General features: G+C 44.1%; 1 protein-coding gene across 1 annotated transcript in view; it reads right to left on the bottom strand.

The window, feature by feature from the left end:
* Positions 1 to 9,461: 9,461 nt before the first annotated feature.
* Positions 9,462 to 17,940, bottom strand: part of GPT2 (glutamic--pyruvic transaminase 2) — a 58,318-nt gene continuing 49,839 nt past the window's right edge. The window contains exons 10-11 of the mRNA XM_063946012.1: positions 9,922 to 10,034; positions 9,462 to 9,769 (exon numbers count right to left, since the gene is read on the bottom strand). Of these exons, the coding sequence (XP_063802082.1) occupies positions 9,679 to 9,769; positions 9,922 to 10,034 (204 nt within the window). The 3' untranslated portion in view covers positions 9,462 to 9,678. The remainder of the gene's footprint in view (positions 9,770 to 9,921; positions 10,035 to 17,940) is intronic.

A 17,940-nucleotide genomic window follows, 5' to 3' on the forward strand; every position in this document is an offset into this window, starting at 1 on the left:
TGTTTTCTTAATGCTGACAATGTTTTAAAACTGCTTTGTTTCTCTTTTCCTATTGATGGTTATTGTCGAGTTATGTAAAATATATATGCATATGAATTGTTCTCTATCTCTTTTGTTTTTTTTTTCTTTTTCGTTTTTCTCTCTCTTCTCACTCATGTTTTCATGGTTTAAAGATGGTATGTCACCCCTCAGTTGGACCAATGGTAATGCCAGATTTTTGCTCCTTACAGAAAGATCGCTGGTTAGGAAGGAATATTGCATCACCAGAATGTTCGTTTGGAAGACTGAGAGATAGCACCTTTGAGATGACAGCAGAACAAGAAGAACTACAAGACTAGAGAACTTATTATCGTAACAAGTTCTCTCCCCCACAAACTGTTTTCTTATACCCCCTTTACAAATTTCTTCTTTTCTCCTCCTGTAAGATGGACTTGCCCCAAGAGACTGTGATATGGATTTTCATGTTGACCCTGATGCTGACCAGAGCAGTCTGTTTCGGTGAGAGTACCAGTGAGGTCGAGAAAGGATCCAGAAAGGTTCTGATGACTGAGACGGAGGTGTAAATTTCCAATAGCAACCCAATCACCAAGCAAAGGCGAGTACCGGAAACGATCCAGCAGCCATGTTATCTGTAAACATTTTTCTTTTAAGGATTGTTGGCTGAAGAAAACTGTATCTGTAGGCTCTGTAACAATGTCATTGAGGATGGGTGCATTAAGAAATGCCAATCCAGTTTTAATATCCATATGGACCGGCATCCATTGAGTAACTATCACTCCTTAGTGGGTAGTGTGTTAAACAAAACAGATTGTTGGGTATGCTCTCAAGTACCTCAAGGTCATAGCAAATCAGGGCTAGTACCATTTCCTTTAACGTTAGGGGAGGTACTTGAGTTAAGTGGTGGGAGACCGGTGGACAGGAGGTTTAACATCTCCAGCCCTCCTAGTTTGAAGCTCCACCAATACCACGTGGATAGGTCCCTATTATGTTTCAACATCTCCAATCCCCGAAAGCCAGGAAATTGGGAAGTGTCATGGAGCAACCAAACCATGACCTTTTCGCATAGAGCAGATAGAATGCCTACAGATACAGAGCTTGTACGCCACATAGCCAGTAGAGGAAAATCTTTCCGGTATAGGTACACCTTAGGAAATAGAATTACGAGAGTTGGAGAAGTATCACCAGGATACTGTGCACATATCGTACAACCTGATACGTGTACTAAGCAGATGGAAGAATTAGGGTCAGGAGATTTCACATGGAAGGTGTGTAATATGGTTATGTCCTACTCCGTCCCATATGTTCTCCCCGATGATGCATATTTCATATGCGGGAGAAAGGCGTACAAGTGGCTTGCCCCAAACTCTGAAGGATTGTGTTATATTGGAAAAGTATTGCCTGAAGTAATGACTGTGTCACATGACAAAATGAAAGACATACACCGTGGTGCCCAAGCTCCTTATACTCACACCCATTACGAGCACGTTGTTAAAAGGCACCTGATAGAGAAGACAGAGCATCCGGCCTCTGATCTGATAAGTGAATCCACCGGGATTCAATTCTTAATCGCGTTAGATTTCACCCGCACCGCTAGAGGAGTGCTGAATTATAAATACATATCGGCGCTCGCAAATTTGTTAGATAATATCACTGAAATGTATGATGACACGTTTAGGTATACTGGAAGAGAACTTCAGGCTTACAAAACAGAACTGGTACAGCATAGAATGGTTCTCAATTACCTCACAGCAGTGACAGGCGGATATTGTGTCACACTGGCAACACAATACGGCGTGAAATGTTGCACATATATTACGAATAGCACCGAGGATCCGGTCGAGGTCATAGACCAAAAGATGGACGATATTCTCCAATTAAAGTGGGAATTTCGCCGAAAACACAATCTCACTCTTGCTGCTGTAGGTAATGAGCTGACTGGTTGGGTGTCATGGTTGAACCCCCGAAATTGGTTCTCCGGTTTAGGAGACTGGGCTCAAGGAGTCATAATGGATGTTGGGAAGTTTCTCCTATGTATCTTAGGTGTTGTCATATCAATTGGCTTGATATTTAGATGCGGTCAGGCTTTAATGAAGTGCAAACAAAGTACAAGGGTAATGGGTTTAAGGAGTGAGGAAACTGTAATTAACCTGGACTTGATTTATGACCCAAATGTAGAAACAATGATGTGATGAAAATGCGATTTCTACGGTCCGTTTCTTTCACCTGTTTTTCCGTTTTCTCCAAGGTAACAAGACCCACTTGGACAAGGAAGTTGACGAGACGCTATACAGACAACGGATTGACCAAAGAAGAAGTTTTGACCACTGTAGATACGGACATTTGATGAACTTTGCCATGGATCCCCAGTTTCCCTAGAATTCTTAAACTTACGCTAGCCCAACATTTTTTTTGTAAATCTAATGGCATTGACAAAGCTTTTTGCTCGCACCTAATGGGCAAAACAGCGCAAAGAAGACGACTTTCAACTGATACCGAACAAAACTTCAACCGACAGATGTACATTAACCTGACATAGAATACCACTGCATTTTCCATAAGTGTTCTTTATCTTCATCTCTACAACCCTCAGGTAATGACACACATAGTCGATAGGGAATACAGGCACAGATATCAGCAATCACATATCTCCCCCATTCATGTATCATCAACTAAAATGTGCTCCCCCATTTTGTTACAACCAAAGCCAAAAAGAGCTCGGTAAAGTTTGACAGCCCATCCACAGACCCGTACCACGGGATAAGAAGGAATTCAAATGTATACTTCGCAATACCTCGAAGCTTGATTTAAAACACGTACGGCACGATGATACATGACCCCCAAGCACGGATTCATACACACATGCTTCTGCTATCTCACTAGGTCATACCCTTTTCCTACCATCTCCTCTCCTCCCTTACCCAACCATGTAAATGTATTAACCCCTAACATATATTTTTCTCTTTTTGAAATGTTTTCAGGAAGTGGCAGTTATTGTTGACTGCCAAAGGGTGGACTGTCAAAGTCAGAAAAATATCTCTATGCACACTACCATATTTGCACCTCACACAGGTCCGTGCTGTGCATGCGTACGCTCTCCCGTACGTGCGCATACTCACAGTCGCGGGCACCCGCAGGCGCATGGTATGCGTATTTACGGTAGAGTTTATGCGATCGTAGCGTGCGACTCAATCATTACATATTTTCACTATATAATGTAATTTGTAGATCATGGTCCCTTTGATAGATACTGAAAGTTTAGTTAACATAGCATGTTCCTGAACAGAGAGATCCCTCTTTGTATTGTACGAAGGGTCTAACAGGGGTCATACAGTGGTGTTTGGTACCCATCGGAAGAGTATTTAAATAGCAATATTCCGGTGTTGGTTTGGAGCGGATTAATCGCTCGTGCGAATAGTTATGGACATAAGAAGTTTATGTCCATTTACTATTATTTGTTCTTACTTAGTCATGCGGCGGGAAACCCAGTATCCCACCCACCTGAACAGTTGGAAGCAGTCACAGCCCACCTGTATGAATCAACCTATGACCTTTTGTTATAATGCGAAGCCGAATTCCTGTGTCCAATGAACAATGAGATTGTAGGGACCATTGAATTGTATTGTGTGTGGGGCATAAATAGGCAGGCCGACCATATCCAGTACACTCTCTTCAACGGTTCTCATTGCTGATAATCGGGAGCTGGATATCGAGGCGCATGCGATCGTTTCCCCTTGCGCGTAAGTGTTTCTCCGCAATCATATTGTCTTGATGTTATTGTAAGCCATCTCTCTCTCCCCTCTTTCTCCCTTATTTTCCCTTGATTGTATTGAATTGTATTGTATTGTATTTCCTGTGTAGTTATCTGGTTAGTTAGTCTATGTTATATTGTAGTGTATGCTTTGTACTGTGATTCTTTTGCAAGTATAATAGTCATAATACATATAATAGGTTTTGGACCCTAAGCCCAGGTATCTGTGTATTTCTTATAGTGTTAAGTATTCCCTGAGCGTCGGTGACGCTCAAGCAGCTTTGTAGTTAATCAGGTTACACCAGGTTGCACTTACACTCTGTCACCACACTAAGGTTTACTGTATATTTCGTTGTTAAAGGTATAGATATAAAGGTTTAACGTTATAAGCGTCTGCACCGCTGGTGATCTCCTCGTGGTCCCGAGCGTCCGCTACGCTATAGCGAATCATTACGTTAGTCGGCAGCCAATAGCGTGCCTGCCTGTGATCTCTGGGCCGTAAGCGAACGTGACGCTTGAGCGTCTCGACTACGGTTGAGCGATCGTTACGCAACTTGCGTACCCTTACGGTACTTCTTACGTAGATAGCGTACAGTGTTCTTAGACCTCTTAAAGTGTTTTATATACGATAAATATTTAGCTTTATCAATTATTACACCTCATTGGTGACTGTTGCTGGCTTATTACGGTCAGTTTGTAATAACGACAATATAATGTGGTCACTTAATGGTGCAGAGTTAGGGCAGGGCATGATGGTGAGCTGTATGCCCATACCCACAGCTCTGGCACACTGTATTCCCTAGACTGGGCATCTACTGGAGCACACGGCCTCCAACCTGCCACATGCAACGCTGGAAATACATTCTATACTAACGCTGCTGCCGAACCTGCTGTAATGAAGCATTGCTGAGACTTCTAGTTCAACCGCTGGACAGCTACAGGCCGCCTGAGCCCTGTCTTGTTGCTGCTTCATCAGAGCGTAGACGCTCCGCTGGGAGATGCGCAGTTGTCCCCGTCAGCTGAACCCGCCATGCAGAACGCATAAAGAATAATCCGCACAAAGGCATGGTATATATTATATTTATTGTCTAGTAGTAGAAACAAATCATCAGAATGACATAATATGATTGTACGGTGAGATCCCATCGGATGGCAGTGCCACCTCGCGCCACGCAGGGAACGAAGCCACTGCACTCCACACCGCGCACGGAGATTCTACTAAGAAACATTCTACAAAAAGAAAGGATGTTAGGAGAACACCCATGAGCAGGGTACAGAGACCCCCGACCTCACAGCAGCCCTGAGACTGATCTCTCTGGAACACTACACGGCACGCGCAGGCCATCACCCAAGCCCTCTAGACTGGTAGCAGCTCTGCGTCGTGGACTGCGGGGTAAATTTACTAAAGTCTGGGTTTAGAAAAAGCGTACCAACCAATCAGCTTCTGTCATGTGACAGTCTATGTTTATAAAAATGACAAAGAAGCTGATTGGTTGGTACTTTATCTCTCTCCAAGATTTGATACCCCTCCTCCCAGTCAGATTCTGGCTATAATTTCTGGTGCAGTCTAAAAAAAAAATGATAGCTGGAATTTGGTTGCTATGGGCGACACTTGCACTTTAGTAAATTTACTGACGCTTGTATAAGAATTTAGAAGCAATTTTGCTCCTTTGGAAGTTATTACTCTAAATGTAATACACCAGAGGGCACATTATCACTCCTGATCATGATAATGTAATAAATGTTGACCCTGATAACCTAATCCCTTACCCAATCCTCTAAACTAGCCTTAATCTCTAACCCCATCCCCTACACCAACCTCAATACTCTGACCCAGATACTTTAATCCCTTACCCAATCCACTAAACCCTAATCTCTAATCCAAACCCCTAAACGGACCCTAATACTCTGACCCTAAAGGGCAGACTGGATGGGCCATATGGTTCTTATCTGCCAACAAATTCTATGTTTCTACATAAATCTATTCTAAAAAGGTTTGTTACAAATAGGCTACAAGAGTTATACACTGCTCAAAAAAATAAAGAGAACACTAAAATAACACATCCTAGATCTGATATGAATGAAATATTCTTATTAAATACTTTGTTCTTTACATAGTTGAATGTGCTGACAACAAAATCACACAAAAATTATCAATGAAAATCACATTTATTAACCCATGGAGGTCTGGATTTGGAGTCACACTCAAAATGAAAGTGGAAAAACACACTACATGCTGATCCAACTTTGATGTAATGTCCTTAAAACAAGTCAAAATGAGGCTCAGTAGTGTGTGTGGCCTCCACGTGCCTGTATGACCTCCCTACAACGCCTGGGCATGCTCCTGATGAGGTGGCGGATGGTCTCCTGAGGGATCTCCTCCCAGACCTGGACTAAAGCATCCGCCAACTCCTGGACAGTCTGTGGTGCAACGTGGCGTTGGTGGATGGAGCGAAACATGATGTCCCAGATGTGCTCAATTGGATTCAGGTCTGGGGAATGGGCGGGCCAGTCCATAGCATCAATGCCTTCGTCTTGCAGGAACTGCTGACACACTCCAGCCACATGAGGTCTAGCATTGTCTTCCATTAGGAGGAACCCAGGGCCAACCGCACCAGCATATGGTCTCACAAGGGGTCTGAGGATCTCATCTCGGTACCTAATGGCAGTCAGGCTACCTCTGGCGAGCACATGGAGGGCTGTGCGGCCCTCAAAGAAATGCCACCCCACACCATTACTGACCCACTGCCAAACCGGTCATGCTGGAGGATGTTGCAAGCAGCAGAACGTTCTCCTTGGCGTCTCCAGACTCTGTCACATGTGCTCAGTGAGAACCTGCTTTCATCTGTGAAGAGCACAGGGCGCCAGTGGCGAATTTGCCAAACTTGGTGTTCTCTGGCAAATGCCAAACGTCCTGCATGGTGTTGGGCTGTAAGCACAACCCCCACCTGTGGACATCGGGCCCTCATACCACCCTCATGGAGTCTGTTTCTGATCGTTTGAGTAGACACATGCACATTTGTGGCTTGCTGGAGGTCATTTTGCAGGGCTCTGGCAGTGCTCCTCCTGTTCCTCCTTGCACAAAGGCAGAGGTAGCGGTCCTGCTGCTGGGTTGTTGTCCTCCTACGGCCTCCTCCACGTCTCCTGATGTACTGGCCTGTCTCCTGATAGCGCCTCCATGCTCTGGACACTACGCTGACAGACACCGCAAACCTTCTTGCCACAGCTCGCATTGATGTGCCATCCTGGATGAGCTGCACTACCTGAGCCACTTGTGTGGGTTGTAGACTCCGTCTCATGCTACCACTAGAGTGAAAGCACCGCCAGCTTTCAAAAGTGACCAAAACATCAGCCAGAAAGCATAGGAGCTGAGAAGTGGTCTGTGGTCACCACCTGCAGAACAACTCCTTTATTGGGGGTGTCTTGCTAATTGCCTATAATTTCCACCTGTTGTCTATTCCATTTGCACAACAGCATGTGAAATTGATTGTCAATCAGTGTTGCTTCCTAAGTGGACAGCTTGATTTCACAGAAGTGTGATTGACTTGGAGTTACACTGTGTTGTTTAAGTGTTCCCTTTATTTTTTTGAGCAGTGTATAAAGCTCAATGTGTTTGTTAGTACAAATCAGCAACGGAAATATCGTAGCTGACTCTCTTATAAATATGGCAGCCTGCAGCATGCAACTACTACTGGTTTTACAGAATAAATTGATCTTAAAGAGCTGAAAAAAAAGCAATAAAACTATACAGCGGGCTTTCTACATCATTATTTTTCTGAGGTAGTTTCGCTTCACTTGATCGGATATGTTGGAAGTGCGCAAGTAGATAGCGCATTTATGAAGAAATTATCACAATTCTTGTTATACGTGCAAAAACATTTCTACAAATATCAATTATTGGGGGTCATTACAACCTGATCGCATGCTAGGATTTTTCGCTGTGCTGCAATCAGGTCAGGACTGCGCATATACCGCAATGTTCAGACGTGTCGTACGGGTACAAAGCGGATCGTTGCTGAGCGATGGATTTAACAAAGAATCCATTCGCACAGCCGATCACAAGGAGATTGACAGGAAGAGGGCGTTTGTGGGTGTCAACTGGACATTTCCTGGGAGTGTTTGGAAAAACGCAGGCGTGTCCAAGCGTTTGCAGGGCGGGTGTCTGACGTCAATTCCTGGACCTGAGAAGCTGAAGTGATCGCAGCGGCTGAGTAAGTCCTGAGCTACTCAGAAACTGCACAAAACTTTTTTGTACCGCTCGGCTGCACATGCGATTGCACACTTACAAAGCAAAAATACACTCCCCTATGGGAGGCGACTATCTGATCGCAGCGCTGCAGAAAATAGCTAGCGAGCGATCAACTCTGAATGTATTCTGCAATTTACAACCGGTCTATGGAGTACAACACCCCATACACGGGCAGAACTTTAATTCCTCTGGACTAGTAGATGCAGCCTCAACGCCTCTGGGTACGAGACCGGGACATGTAAAAGGCAACGTGTAAAGAGCTGATGCTCTACAGCTGAGGTAGAATAAACTCCTGCTCCCGGCATTCCCTCACAGCTGAAGGAAGAGGAATCAGGATCTTGACGATATAAACACTTTGGCACAAACATCTCTATGGAAAATACTGGAGATATTATATACGTGCACAGTAAATTCTCTTTAAGGCCACACATGACTGGTGTATAAATCAGCGATTGGGGCCAATATTTGTGCTCAAGATTCCAAGAGGGTCACCTCATTCACTGATCATACCTCACAAAGGTTGGGATGTATCATGCAACGTGATCTGAATGCGACACATCCCGCCACTTGCGTATCAGCGTTTATTAATGCCGTATGCACGTACACTTACAAACAGAAACGCAAAGGACAGCATATCCGAGGAGAGCCGCCATTGTGATATGAGGACTTCCAGGTTTATAACCAGAGAGTCCATCTACCCAGGAGTGAGCCGCTGGAGACACTGCAGGGGTCCTACTGGATACCTCTGGGGGAATTATATGAAAACAAGCCCATAGGCTTTCCTATAAGCAATGCCACCTATAGAGGCGCTGCCTAGCGAGTGCGCGCTCCAGGAAGTTTTGTTTTCTGTAGTTTGATATAAACGCCAGCATATGGTGAAACCGCTGAAAACTGCAGTTGTCTGACCTCATTTTGGCTTAGCACATCCTGCTGTAAAGGTGCCCTGACCCCCCCCCCCCCCCCCCCCAAATATCTGCATCTCAGTATGCGATAACGTTACAATTATTGCTCCCTGTGTAGCACATGAAACACCCCAATGGAAGAGCCTTTAGACCATTTTTATCCTCCAATAAAAGGTAAGTACAGTATCCCTAGGTGTGTCCACTAATGGCACCACCACAGAGAAGCCATCTCTTTAGGCTACAGCCACACATAGCGGCCAATTGGGTTCCGTTCAGCGGGACCCGCTTGGCCGCTATGTGTGGGGGAGGCCGTAGCCTTAGATGGTCTGTGCGAGTACAAACCCATTCAAAGATACCTCCTGCTTAAAACCCAAAAAGTCAGAAGGATCGTGAGGCCCCGCTATCACCATCTGTATTCATACGGAAATTCATGAACAAGAGTTTTTCCCCTTCTGATCCCCCCTTGGAGGTGGTCAGCATATCAGCATCAGAATACCCCACTGCGAGGAGCCCAAACTGCTTTTTTTTTTAATGAGTATAAAAGTTTCTAAGACACGATCTGTTCTAGAAAAGGAATAAAACTTGTATTTATAAAAACGAGCATCAGCTTCCCTGAACCACCCAACAAATAACCGCTCCGGGGACAAACACAGATTGACAAATCCCTCCCCCCCCCCCCGATTTGTAACACGGAGGGCCGCCTGTCGGCAAAGGGTTAATACTTTTAGTAGGTTGAACAGTTCAAGGCGTCGACCCGCCCGCGGATTGCGGCGGAGGGTTTAGGAGAAGTCATGCAGGAAGCGGAGGTGAAAGTCCTTTATCTTCTGCAACATAAGCTGCAGCTTGTCCGTCGGAGGCAGGATGGTCATTCTGCAAATAGAGTGTCACATTTGGTAAACTGGGGCGAGACATAAAACGATATGTAGGAGTCTCAGGTCAGTTACAAAGACAGGACAATAAACAGTGTGTAAACACTAGCAGCACGTGCGATAGGTAAATCAGGTGCGGACTACAGGCGTTACCTAAAGTGGTACGTTCCCTCCTTCTGCCCGAAGCCGCTCCCAGGAACCACGCAGATCCCGGCCTGCTCCAGCAGCTGCATGCAGTACAACATGTCAGGAGCCATCTGCAAATCCTGCGGGGACATCAACAGCTCTGTCTATTACTTGTGTTATTTAACAGAAGAAAATGTGATCATTTATCACACACAATGTATTCCACAGCACTGTACAACAGAGTAACACAAAGTAGCGTCACCTCGATGGAGTGTACAAAAGTTACACAATTGTCAGTCTGTGTCCCCCTGCAATACTGGCTGTCCAGATGGAATATCTGTGCCTGGAAGACCGTACACACACACACTATGTGTTTGTGATGCGCCGTCTAGCAGGAAATCCGCACAATCCATATCCCGCCTCCACCCCGGGATACGTCACTGTTCCACAGTTGCAATAACTTCAATCAGATTAGTTATTAAATGAGTAGGACAGTGACCACAGTGAGTAAAAGCTAATGTGTGTCAGCTGGAACATCTACTGCCCATGTAACTATCATTGTGTACTGTATTATCAACGTTTCTTTGTTACCAATAAATTCGACAGTCTAAAGGTGGGTACAATTGATCTGCAGATATATCTATGGACGGATCGGGCAGTGTGTTGAGCATACACACTGCCCGATACGTCGGGGACAGACGTCATGAACTGGGCGGGCGTGTACACACACCCGCCCAGTTCAACTGTCAATTACCGCCGGCCGCCGCAGCATATGTACGGGCGGTCGTCCGACCGCCCCGTACACACACAGCGACGCGCCAATATATCGGTAGATATATTGGCAGTTGGCGGTGCTGCGGGGCCTACGCGATACATCTGTGAATGACGAGAGAACGCCCGATATATCGGCCAGTGTGTACGGGCCTTTAGAGCCTAATTCAGATCTGATCGCAGTAGCCCTATGTTCATGTGTAGGATTGTCATTTGTCCTGTGTGCCCTTTCTACGGCCACAAGGTGGTGCTGTGGTCACAACTGCATGTGTGTGTGTATATAGGTGATTATTGTCAGGTTAGACATCACAGAGGAATCCAGATACATATGATGAACGATCTCCAAGCGCTGCTACATAAAACTCGAAATCCTTATATCCTGGGAATTTTCTAAGAAACAGAATATAACACCATATATGAGAAAGTCCTCAATCTGTTTATTGCAATCCTGTTCTGTCACGGAGACTGACCTTGTTCACAAACCCTATGTTCCCATAAAGGTTTCTTTCAAGAGTTTCTCACTTCTTCCATGCACTATACAGTTATACCAATGGCATCCATCCATCAAAACATGGCTTACCTTTATAAGGAGCCCTATATGCACCAAAAGGTATCTTTAGCGCTCCTTCCTTCACCGGGATTTTCCTGTATTCCAGATATAGCCTTTCATGCAATATTAAAAATCCAACTGCATGTTCTCTCATTAAAAACACAATTTATTTTCACCCAACAGTGAAAAAAATACAGAACAATAAAAACAAGGAACCCCCTATCGACAGGCAAGGCCACTTCCACTCATACCCCTTAGATGGAATAGGGGATGTGTATACACCGCTAAGATAATTAGTAGTTATACTCAATCTCAGTGGATGTCCACATAGGTGGTGGGATTCAAGCCTGGGGTCCTTCTGTCATAAATCCAACGCGTTTCGGATGTAAATCCTTCCTCAGGGTGTGATTTTGGAAGTGACCTTCTCGGTCTTATATACCCACTAACCCTCATCACATGACAGTGTTCACCAATAAGATTCCAACAATATCAAATCATATGTTTTTACATGACTGACTTCTCTCCAATCATTAACATATATATAATCTGCATATATCCCTAACAATGATTTTAATTATTCCAAAAATTCATTTAAAATAACCCTAAAAACTTTAAATTCATATTAATTGGCTATATCTAAAACCCGGTTGTAATCCAAATGTATTCCATCCTTATATAATAATGTTCCAGTTCCTGGATTTTATTGTCCTTATATTATCCAGGTCAAGCAGCATCATTCTCCTCCTTCAATGACGTAATATCCTTTTCCTAGTTTGTTTCACCCGTTGCCTTGGATTCCGCACGTACATACTCTGTGTTGTCATAGTGTCATCTCCTCCCCGCTGTTGTCCTGGTTACGGGGAGTGTTTACTGTGATTAGGGAACATACGTCATCCCCTCCTCGTCCGCCCTGTGGTTGAATCGGCCGGGAGGTTCCGTATCTTACGCGACTTCCGGAATTTGGAACGCAAACCGGAAGTCGACATCTCGCCGCTATGGAACGCATACCGCTGTTCCATATATCCCATTCAGACATAGGAGGAAGAGACAAAATATCAATTATGTTGTTCATGATACCATACTCATTTCAAATGATATTTATATATCTCTATTCTTAATTGATACATCAGTAACATTCATTCCCTATAAAAACCAGCATATTTAGCACCAATTACGCATTCTCCATACCATATAAATATACTCATAATTTAGAGGAACCATTTGGTCTCAAAATCCATGTTGAGACCATTTGGATGTAATGTTTTTAATTCAAATATTTTTCTCATTTCTGCCTTCGCTAATCGTTCCTCATCATCATTTCTTCGCCAATTTGGACTTATACACATAATGGCACAGAAATTCACAAGCTGATTAATATTGCAATTGTGCACATTTTTAAAATGAAGTGAAACGTTATGCGTTTCTAGCCCATTCTTTATATTTCTGACATGCTCTGCCATGCGTACCTTCAGTGTCCTTGTGGTACGCCCCACATATTGGGACCCACATGCACACTGTAATAGATATACACAGTTTTTTGTGGAGCAAGTCAAGAAATCCCTAATCGGATATACTTGTTTGGTATACGTAGAAGTATATTCAGTGATCTTATTCCTTTTATCCTTACAGGAGCGGCACATCTTACATGAGCCGCACCTGTAAAATCCTTTGGATTTGATCCTTGTTTGCATTTTTGGGACCGCTATAACACTACTGACAATACCATCTTTTAAATTTCTCGCTTTCCGATAAACAAATCTAGGGCCTTTAGACACATATCCTTCCAGTGAGGGATCTCTAATCAAAATGTCCCAATGTTTTCTTACTATCTTTTCTATCTGTTTATGCTGACTATTGTATCCTGTGACAAAGGCTACTTCATCATTCCTCCTATTTTCAGTAACCTTAACTTTTTTGATGATATTAGTGCGATCCAGATTGGTCCCTACTTTCCTAGCTTTTTCTATTACTTGGGGGGCATATCCTTTTTCCAACAGATGTTCCTGCAAAACATCTGCCTGCTGTTCATATACCTCTATATCCGTACAGTTTCTTCTAATGCGGTGGAATTGGCTCATTGGAATGCTCCGCAGCCAATTCATATGGTGGTTGCTTGTAAACTCAATGAATGAGTTGCAATCCGTATCTTTTACAAAATTGCTGGTTTTTTTAAAACCAGCAATTTTGTAAAAGATACGGATTGCAACTCATTCATTGAGTTTACAAGCAACCACCATATGAATTAGCTGGGAAAGTAGGGACCAATCTGGATCGCACTAATATCATCAAAAAAGTTAAGGTTACTGAAAATAGGAGGAATGATGAAGTAGCCTTTGTCACAGGATACAATAGTCAGCATAAACAGATAGAAAAGATAGTAAGAAAACATTGGGACATTTTGATTAGAGATCCCTCACTGGAAGGATATGTGTCTAAAGGCCCTAGATTTGTTTATCGGAAAGCGAGAAATTTAAAAGATGGTATTGTCAGTAGTGTTATAGCGGTCCCAAAAATGCAAACAAGGATCAAATCCAAAGGATTTTACAGGTGCGGCTCATGTAAGATGTGCCGCTCCTGTAAGGATAAAAGGAATAAGATCACTGAATATACTTCTACGTATACCAAACAAGTATATCCGATTAGGGATTTCTTGACTTGCTCCACAAAAAACTGTGTATATCTATTACAGTGTGCATGTGGGTCCCAATATGTGGGGCGTACCACAAGGACACTGAAGGTACGCATGGCAGAGCATGTCAGAAATATAAAGAATGGGCTAGAAACGCATAACGTTTCACTTCATTTTAAAAATGTGCACAATTGCAATATTAATCAGCTTGTGAATTTCTGTGCCATTATGTGTATAAGTCCAAATTGGCGAAGAAATGATGATGAGGAACGATTAGCGAAGGCAGAAATGAGAAAAATATTTGAATTAAAAACATTACATCCAAATGGTCTCAACATGGATTTTGAGACCAAATGGTTCCTCTAAATTATGAGTATATTTATATGGTATGGAGAATGCGTAATTGGTGCTAAATATGCTGGTTTTTATAGGGAATGAATGTTACTGATGTATCAATTAAGAATAGAGATATATAAATATCATTTGAAATGAGTATGGTATCATGAACAACATAATTGATATTTTGTCTCTTCCTCCTATGTCTGAATGGGATATATGGAACAGCGGTATGCGTTCCATAGCGGCGAGATGTCGACTTCCGGTTTGCGTTCCAAATTCCGGAAGTCGCGTAAGATACGGAACCTCCCGGCCGATTCAACCACAGGGCGGACGAGGAGGGGATGACGTATGTTCCCTAATCACAGTAAACACTCCCCGTAACCAGGACAACAGCGGGGAGGAGATGACACTATGACAACACAGAGTATGTACGTGCGGAATCCAAGGCAACGGGTGAAACAAACTAGGAAAAGGATATTACGTCATTGAAGGAGGAGAATGATGCTGCTTGACCTGGATAATATAAGGACAATAAAATCCAGGAACTGGAACATTATTATATAAGGATGGAATACATTTGGATTACAACCGGGTTTTAGATATAGCCAATTAATATGAATTTAAAGTTTTTAGGGTTATTTTAAATGAATTTTTGGAATAATTAAAATCATTGTTAGGGATATATGCAGATTATATATATGTTAATGATTGGAGAGAAGTCAGTCATGTAAAAACATATGATTTGATATTGTTGGAATCTTATTGGTGAACACTGTCATGTGATGAGGGTTAGTGGGTATATAAGACCGAGAAGGTCACTTCCAAAATCACACCCTGAGGAAGGATTTACATCCGAAACGCGTTGGATTTATGACAGAAGGACCCCAGGCTTGAATCCCACCACCTATGTGGACATCCACTGAGATTGAGTATAACTACTAATTATCTTAGCGGTGTATACACATCCCCTATTCCATCTAAGGGGTATGAGTGGAAGTGGCCTTGCCTGTCGATAGGGGGTTCCTTGTTTTTATTGTTCTGTATTTTTTTCACTGTTGGGTGAAAATAAATTGTGTTTTTAATGAGAGAACATGCAGTTGGATTTTTAATATTGCATGAAAGGCTATATCTGGAATACAGGAAAATCCCGGTGAAGGAAGGAGCGCTAAAGATACCTTTTGGTGCATATAGGGCTCCTTATAAAGGTAAGCCATGTTTTGATGGATGGATGCCATTGGTATAACTGTATAGTGCATGGAAGAAGTGAGAAACTCTTGAAAGAAACCTTTATGGGAACATAGGGTTTGTGAACAAGGTTAGTCTCCATGACAGAACAGGATTGCAACAAACAGATTGAGGACTTTCTCATATATGGTGTTATATTCTGTTTCTTAGAAAATTCCCAGGATATAAGGATTTCGAGTTTTATGTAGCAGCGCTTGGAGATCGTTCATCATATGTATCTGTATATCTAAGAAGGAAGTGGTGTTCTATTGGACGAGTGCCAAGCTGCAGCTAGGGCGCAAGTCACTGTTTCGTTTTTCAATACTGTAATCACAGAGGAATCCTCTACACAAAAAGCAGAAACAGGCCACAGGCAGTGTACACCTGGACTTGGTAAATGAGAATTACCATAGCACAGAACACTTTATAGAGCCTCTGATTCCACTCTCAGCTGTGTTAGGGCAATCCGGGACAAAGCGCAGGGGGCGGAGAGACAATGGCTGAGTGTTTATCTGATGGTGCATGTAACACTGACCTCTGCTTTCTGTACAGCTCTGGGCGGTATATAGATCCGGGGGAAGGTATACATGGCACCTTGCAGCATAGAGGACACAGCATCTGATGGTGCATGTAACACTGACCTCTGCTTTCTGTACAGCGCGGGGCAGGATATAGATCCGGGGGAAGGTATACATGGCACCTTGCAGTATAGAGGACACAGCATCTGATGGTGCATGTAACACTGACCTCTGCTTTCTGTACAGCGCGGGGCAGGATATAGATCCGGGGGAAGGTATACATGGCACCTTGCAGCATAGAGGACACAGCATCTGATGGTGTATGTAACACTGACCTCTGCTTTCTGTACAGCGCTGGGTGGTAATGGATCTGGGGGAAGGTATATATGGCACCTTGCAGCATAGAGGACACAGCATCTGATGGTGCATGTAACACTGACCTCTGCTTTCTGTACAGCGCAGGGTGGTATATAGATCCGGGGGAAGGTATACATGGCACCTTGCAGTATAGAGGACACAGTATCTGATGGTGCATGTAACACTGACCTCTGCTTTCTGTACAGCGCGGGGCAGGATATAGATCCGGGGGAAGGTATACATGACACCTTGCAGCATAGAGGACACAGCATCTGATGGTGCATGTAACACTGACCTCTGCTTTCTGTACAGCGCAGGGTGGTATATAGATCCGGGGGAAGGTATACATGGCACCTTGCAGTATAGAGGACACAGCATCTGATGGTGCATGTAACACTGACCTCTGCTTTCTGTACAGCGCTGGGTGGTATATAGATCCGGGGGAAGGTATACATGGCACCTTGCAGTATAGAGGACACAGCATCTGATGGTGCATGTAACACTGACCTCTGCTTTCTGTACAGCGCAGGGCAGGATATAGATCCGGGGGAAGGTATATATGGCACCTTGCAGCATAGAGGACACAGCATCTGATGGTGCATGTAACACTGACCTCTGCTTTCTGTACAGCGCTGGGTGGTATATAGATCCGGGGGAAGGTATACATGGCACCTTGCAGTATAGAGGACACAGCATCTGATGGTGCATGCAACACTGACCTCTGCTTTCTGTACAGCGCGGGGCGGTATATAGATCCGGGGGAAGGTATACATGGCACCTTGCAGTATAGAGGACACAGCATCTGATGGTGCATGTAACACTGACCTCTGCTTTCTGTACAGCGCGGGGCGGTATATAGATCCGGGGGAAGGTATACATGGCACCTTGCAGTATAGAGGACACAGCATCTGATGGTGCATGTAACACTGACCTCTGCTTTCTGTACAGCGCTGGGTGGTATATGGATCCGGGGGAAGGTATACATGGCACCTTGCAGTATAGAGGACACAGCATCTGATGGTGCATGTAACACTGACCTCTGCTTTCTGTACAGCGCGGGGCGGTATATGGATCCGGGGGAAGGTATACATGGCACCTTGCAGCATAGAGGACACAGCATCTGATGGTGCATGTAACACTGACCTCTGCTTTCTGTACAGCGCTGGGTGGTATATAGATCCGGTGGAAGTTATACATGGCACCTGCAGTATAGAGGACACAGCATCTGATGGTGCATGTAACACTGACCTCTGCTTTCTGTACAGCGCAGGGCAGGATATAGATCCGGGGGAAGGTATACATGGCACCTTGCAGCATAGAGGACACAGCATCTGATGGTGCATGTAACACTGACCTCTGCTTTCTGTACAGCGCGGGGCAGGATATAGATCCGGGGGAAGGTATACATGGCACCTTGCAGTATAGAGGACACAGCATCTGATGGTGCATGTAACACTGACCTCTGCTTTCTGTACAGCGCGGGGCAGGATATAGATCCGGGGGAAGGTATACATGGCACCTTGCAGCATAGAGGACACAGCATCTGATGGTGTATGTAACACTGACCTCTGCTTTCTGTACAGCGCTGGGTGGTAATGGATCTGGGGGAAGGTATATATGGCACCTTGCAGCATAGAGGACACAGCATCTGATGGTGC

This window comes from Pseudophryne corroboree, chromosome 11 (assembly GCF_028390025.1).
Source record: "Pseudophryne corroboree isolate aPseCor3 chromosome 11, aPseCor3.hap2, whole genome shotgun sequence".
NCBI classification, from domain to species: Eukaryota; Metazoa; Chordata; class Amphibia; order Anura; family Myobatrachidae; genus Pseudophryne; species Pseudophryne corroboree.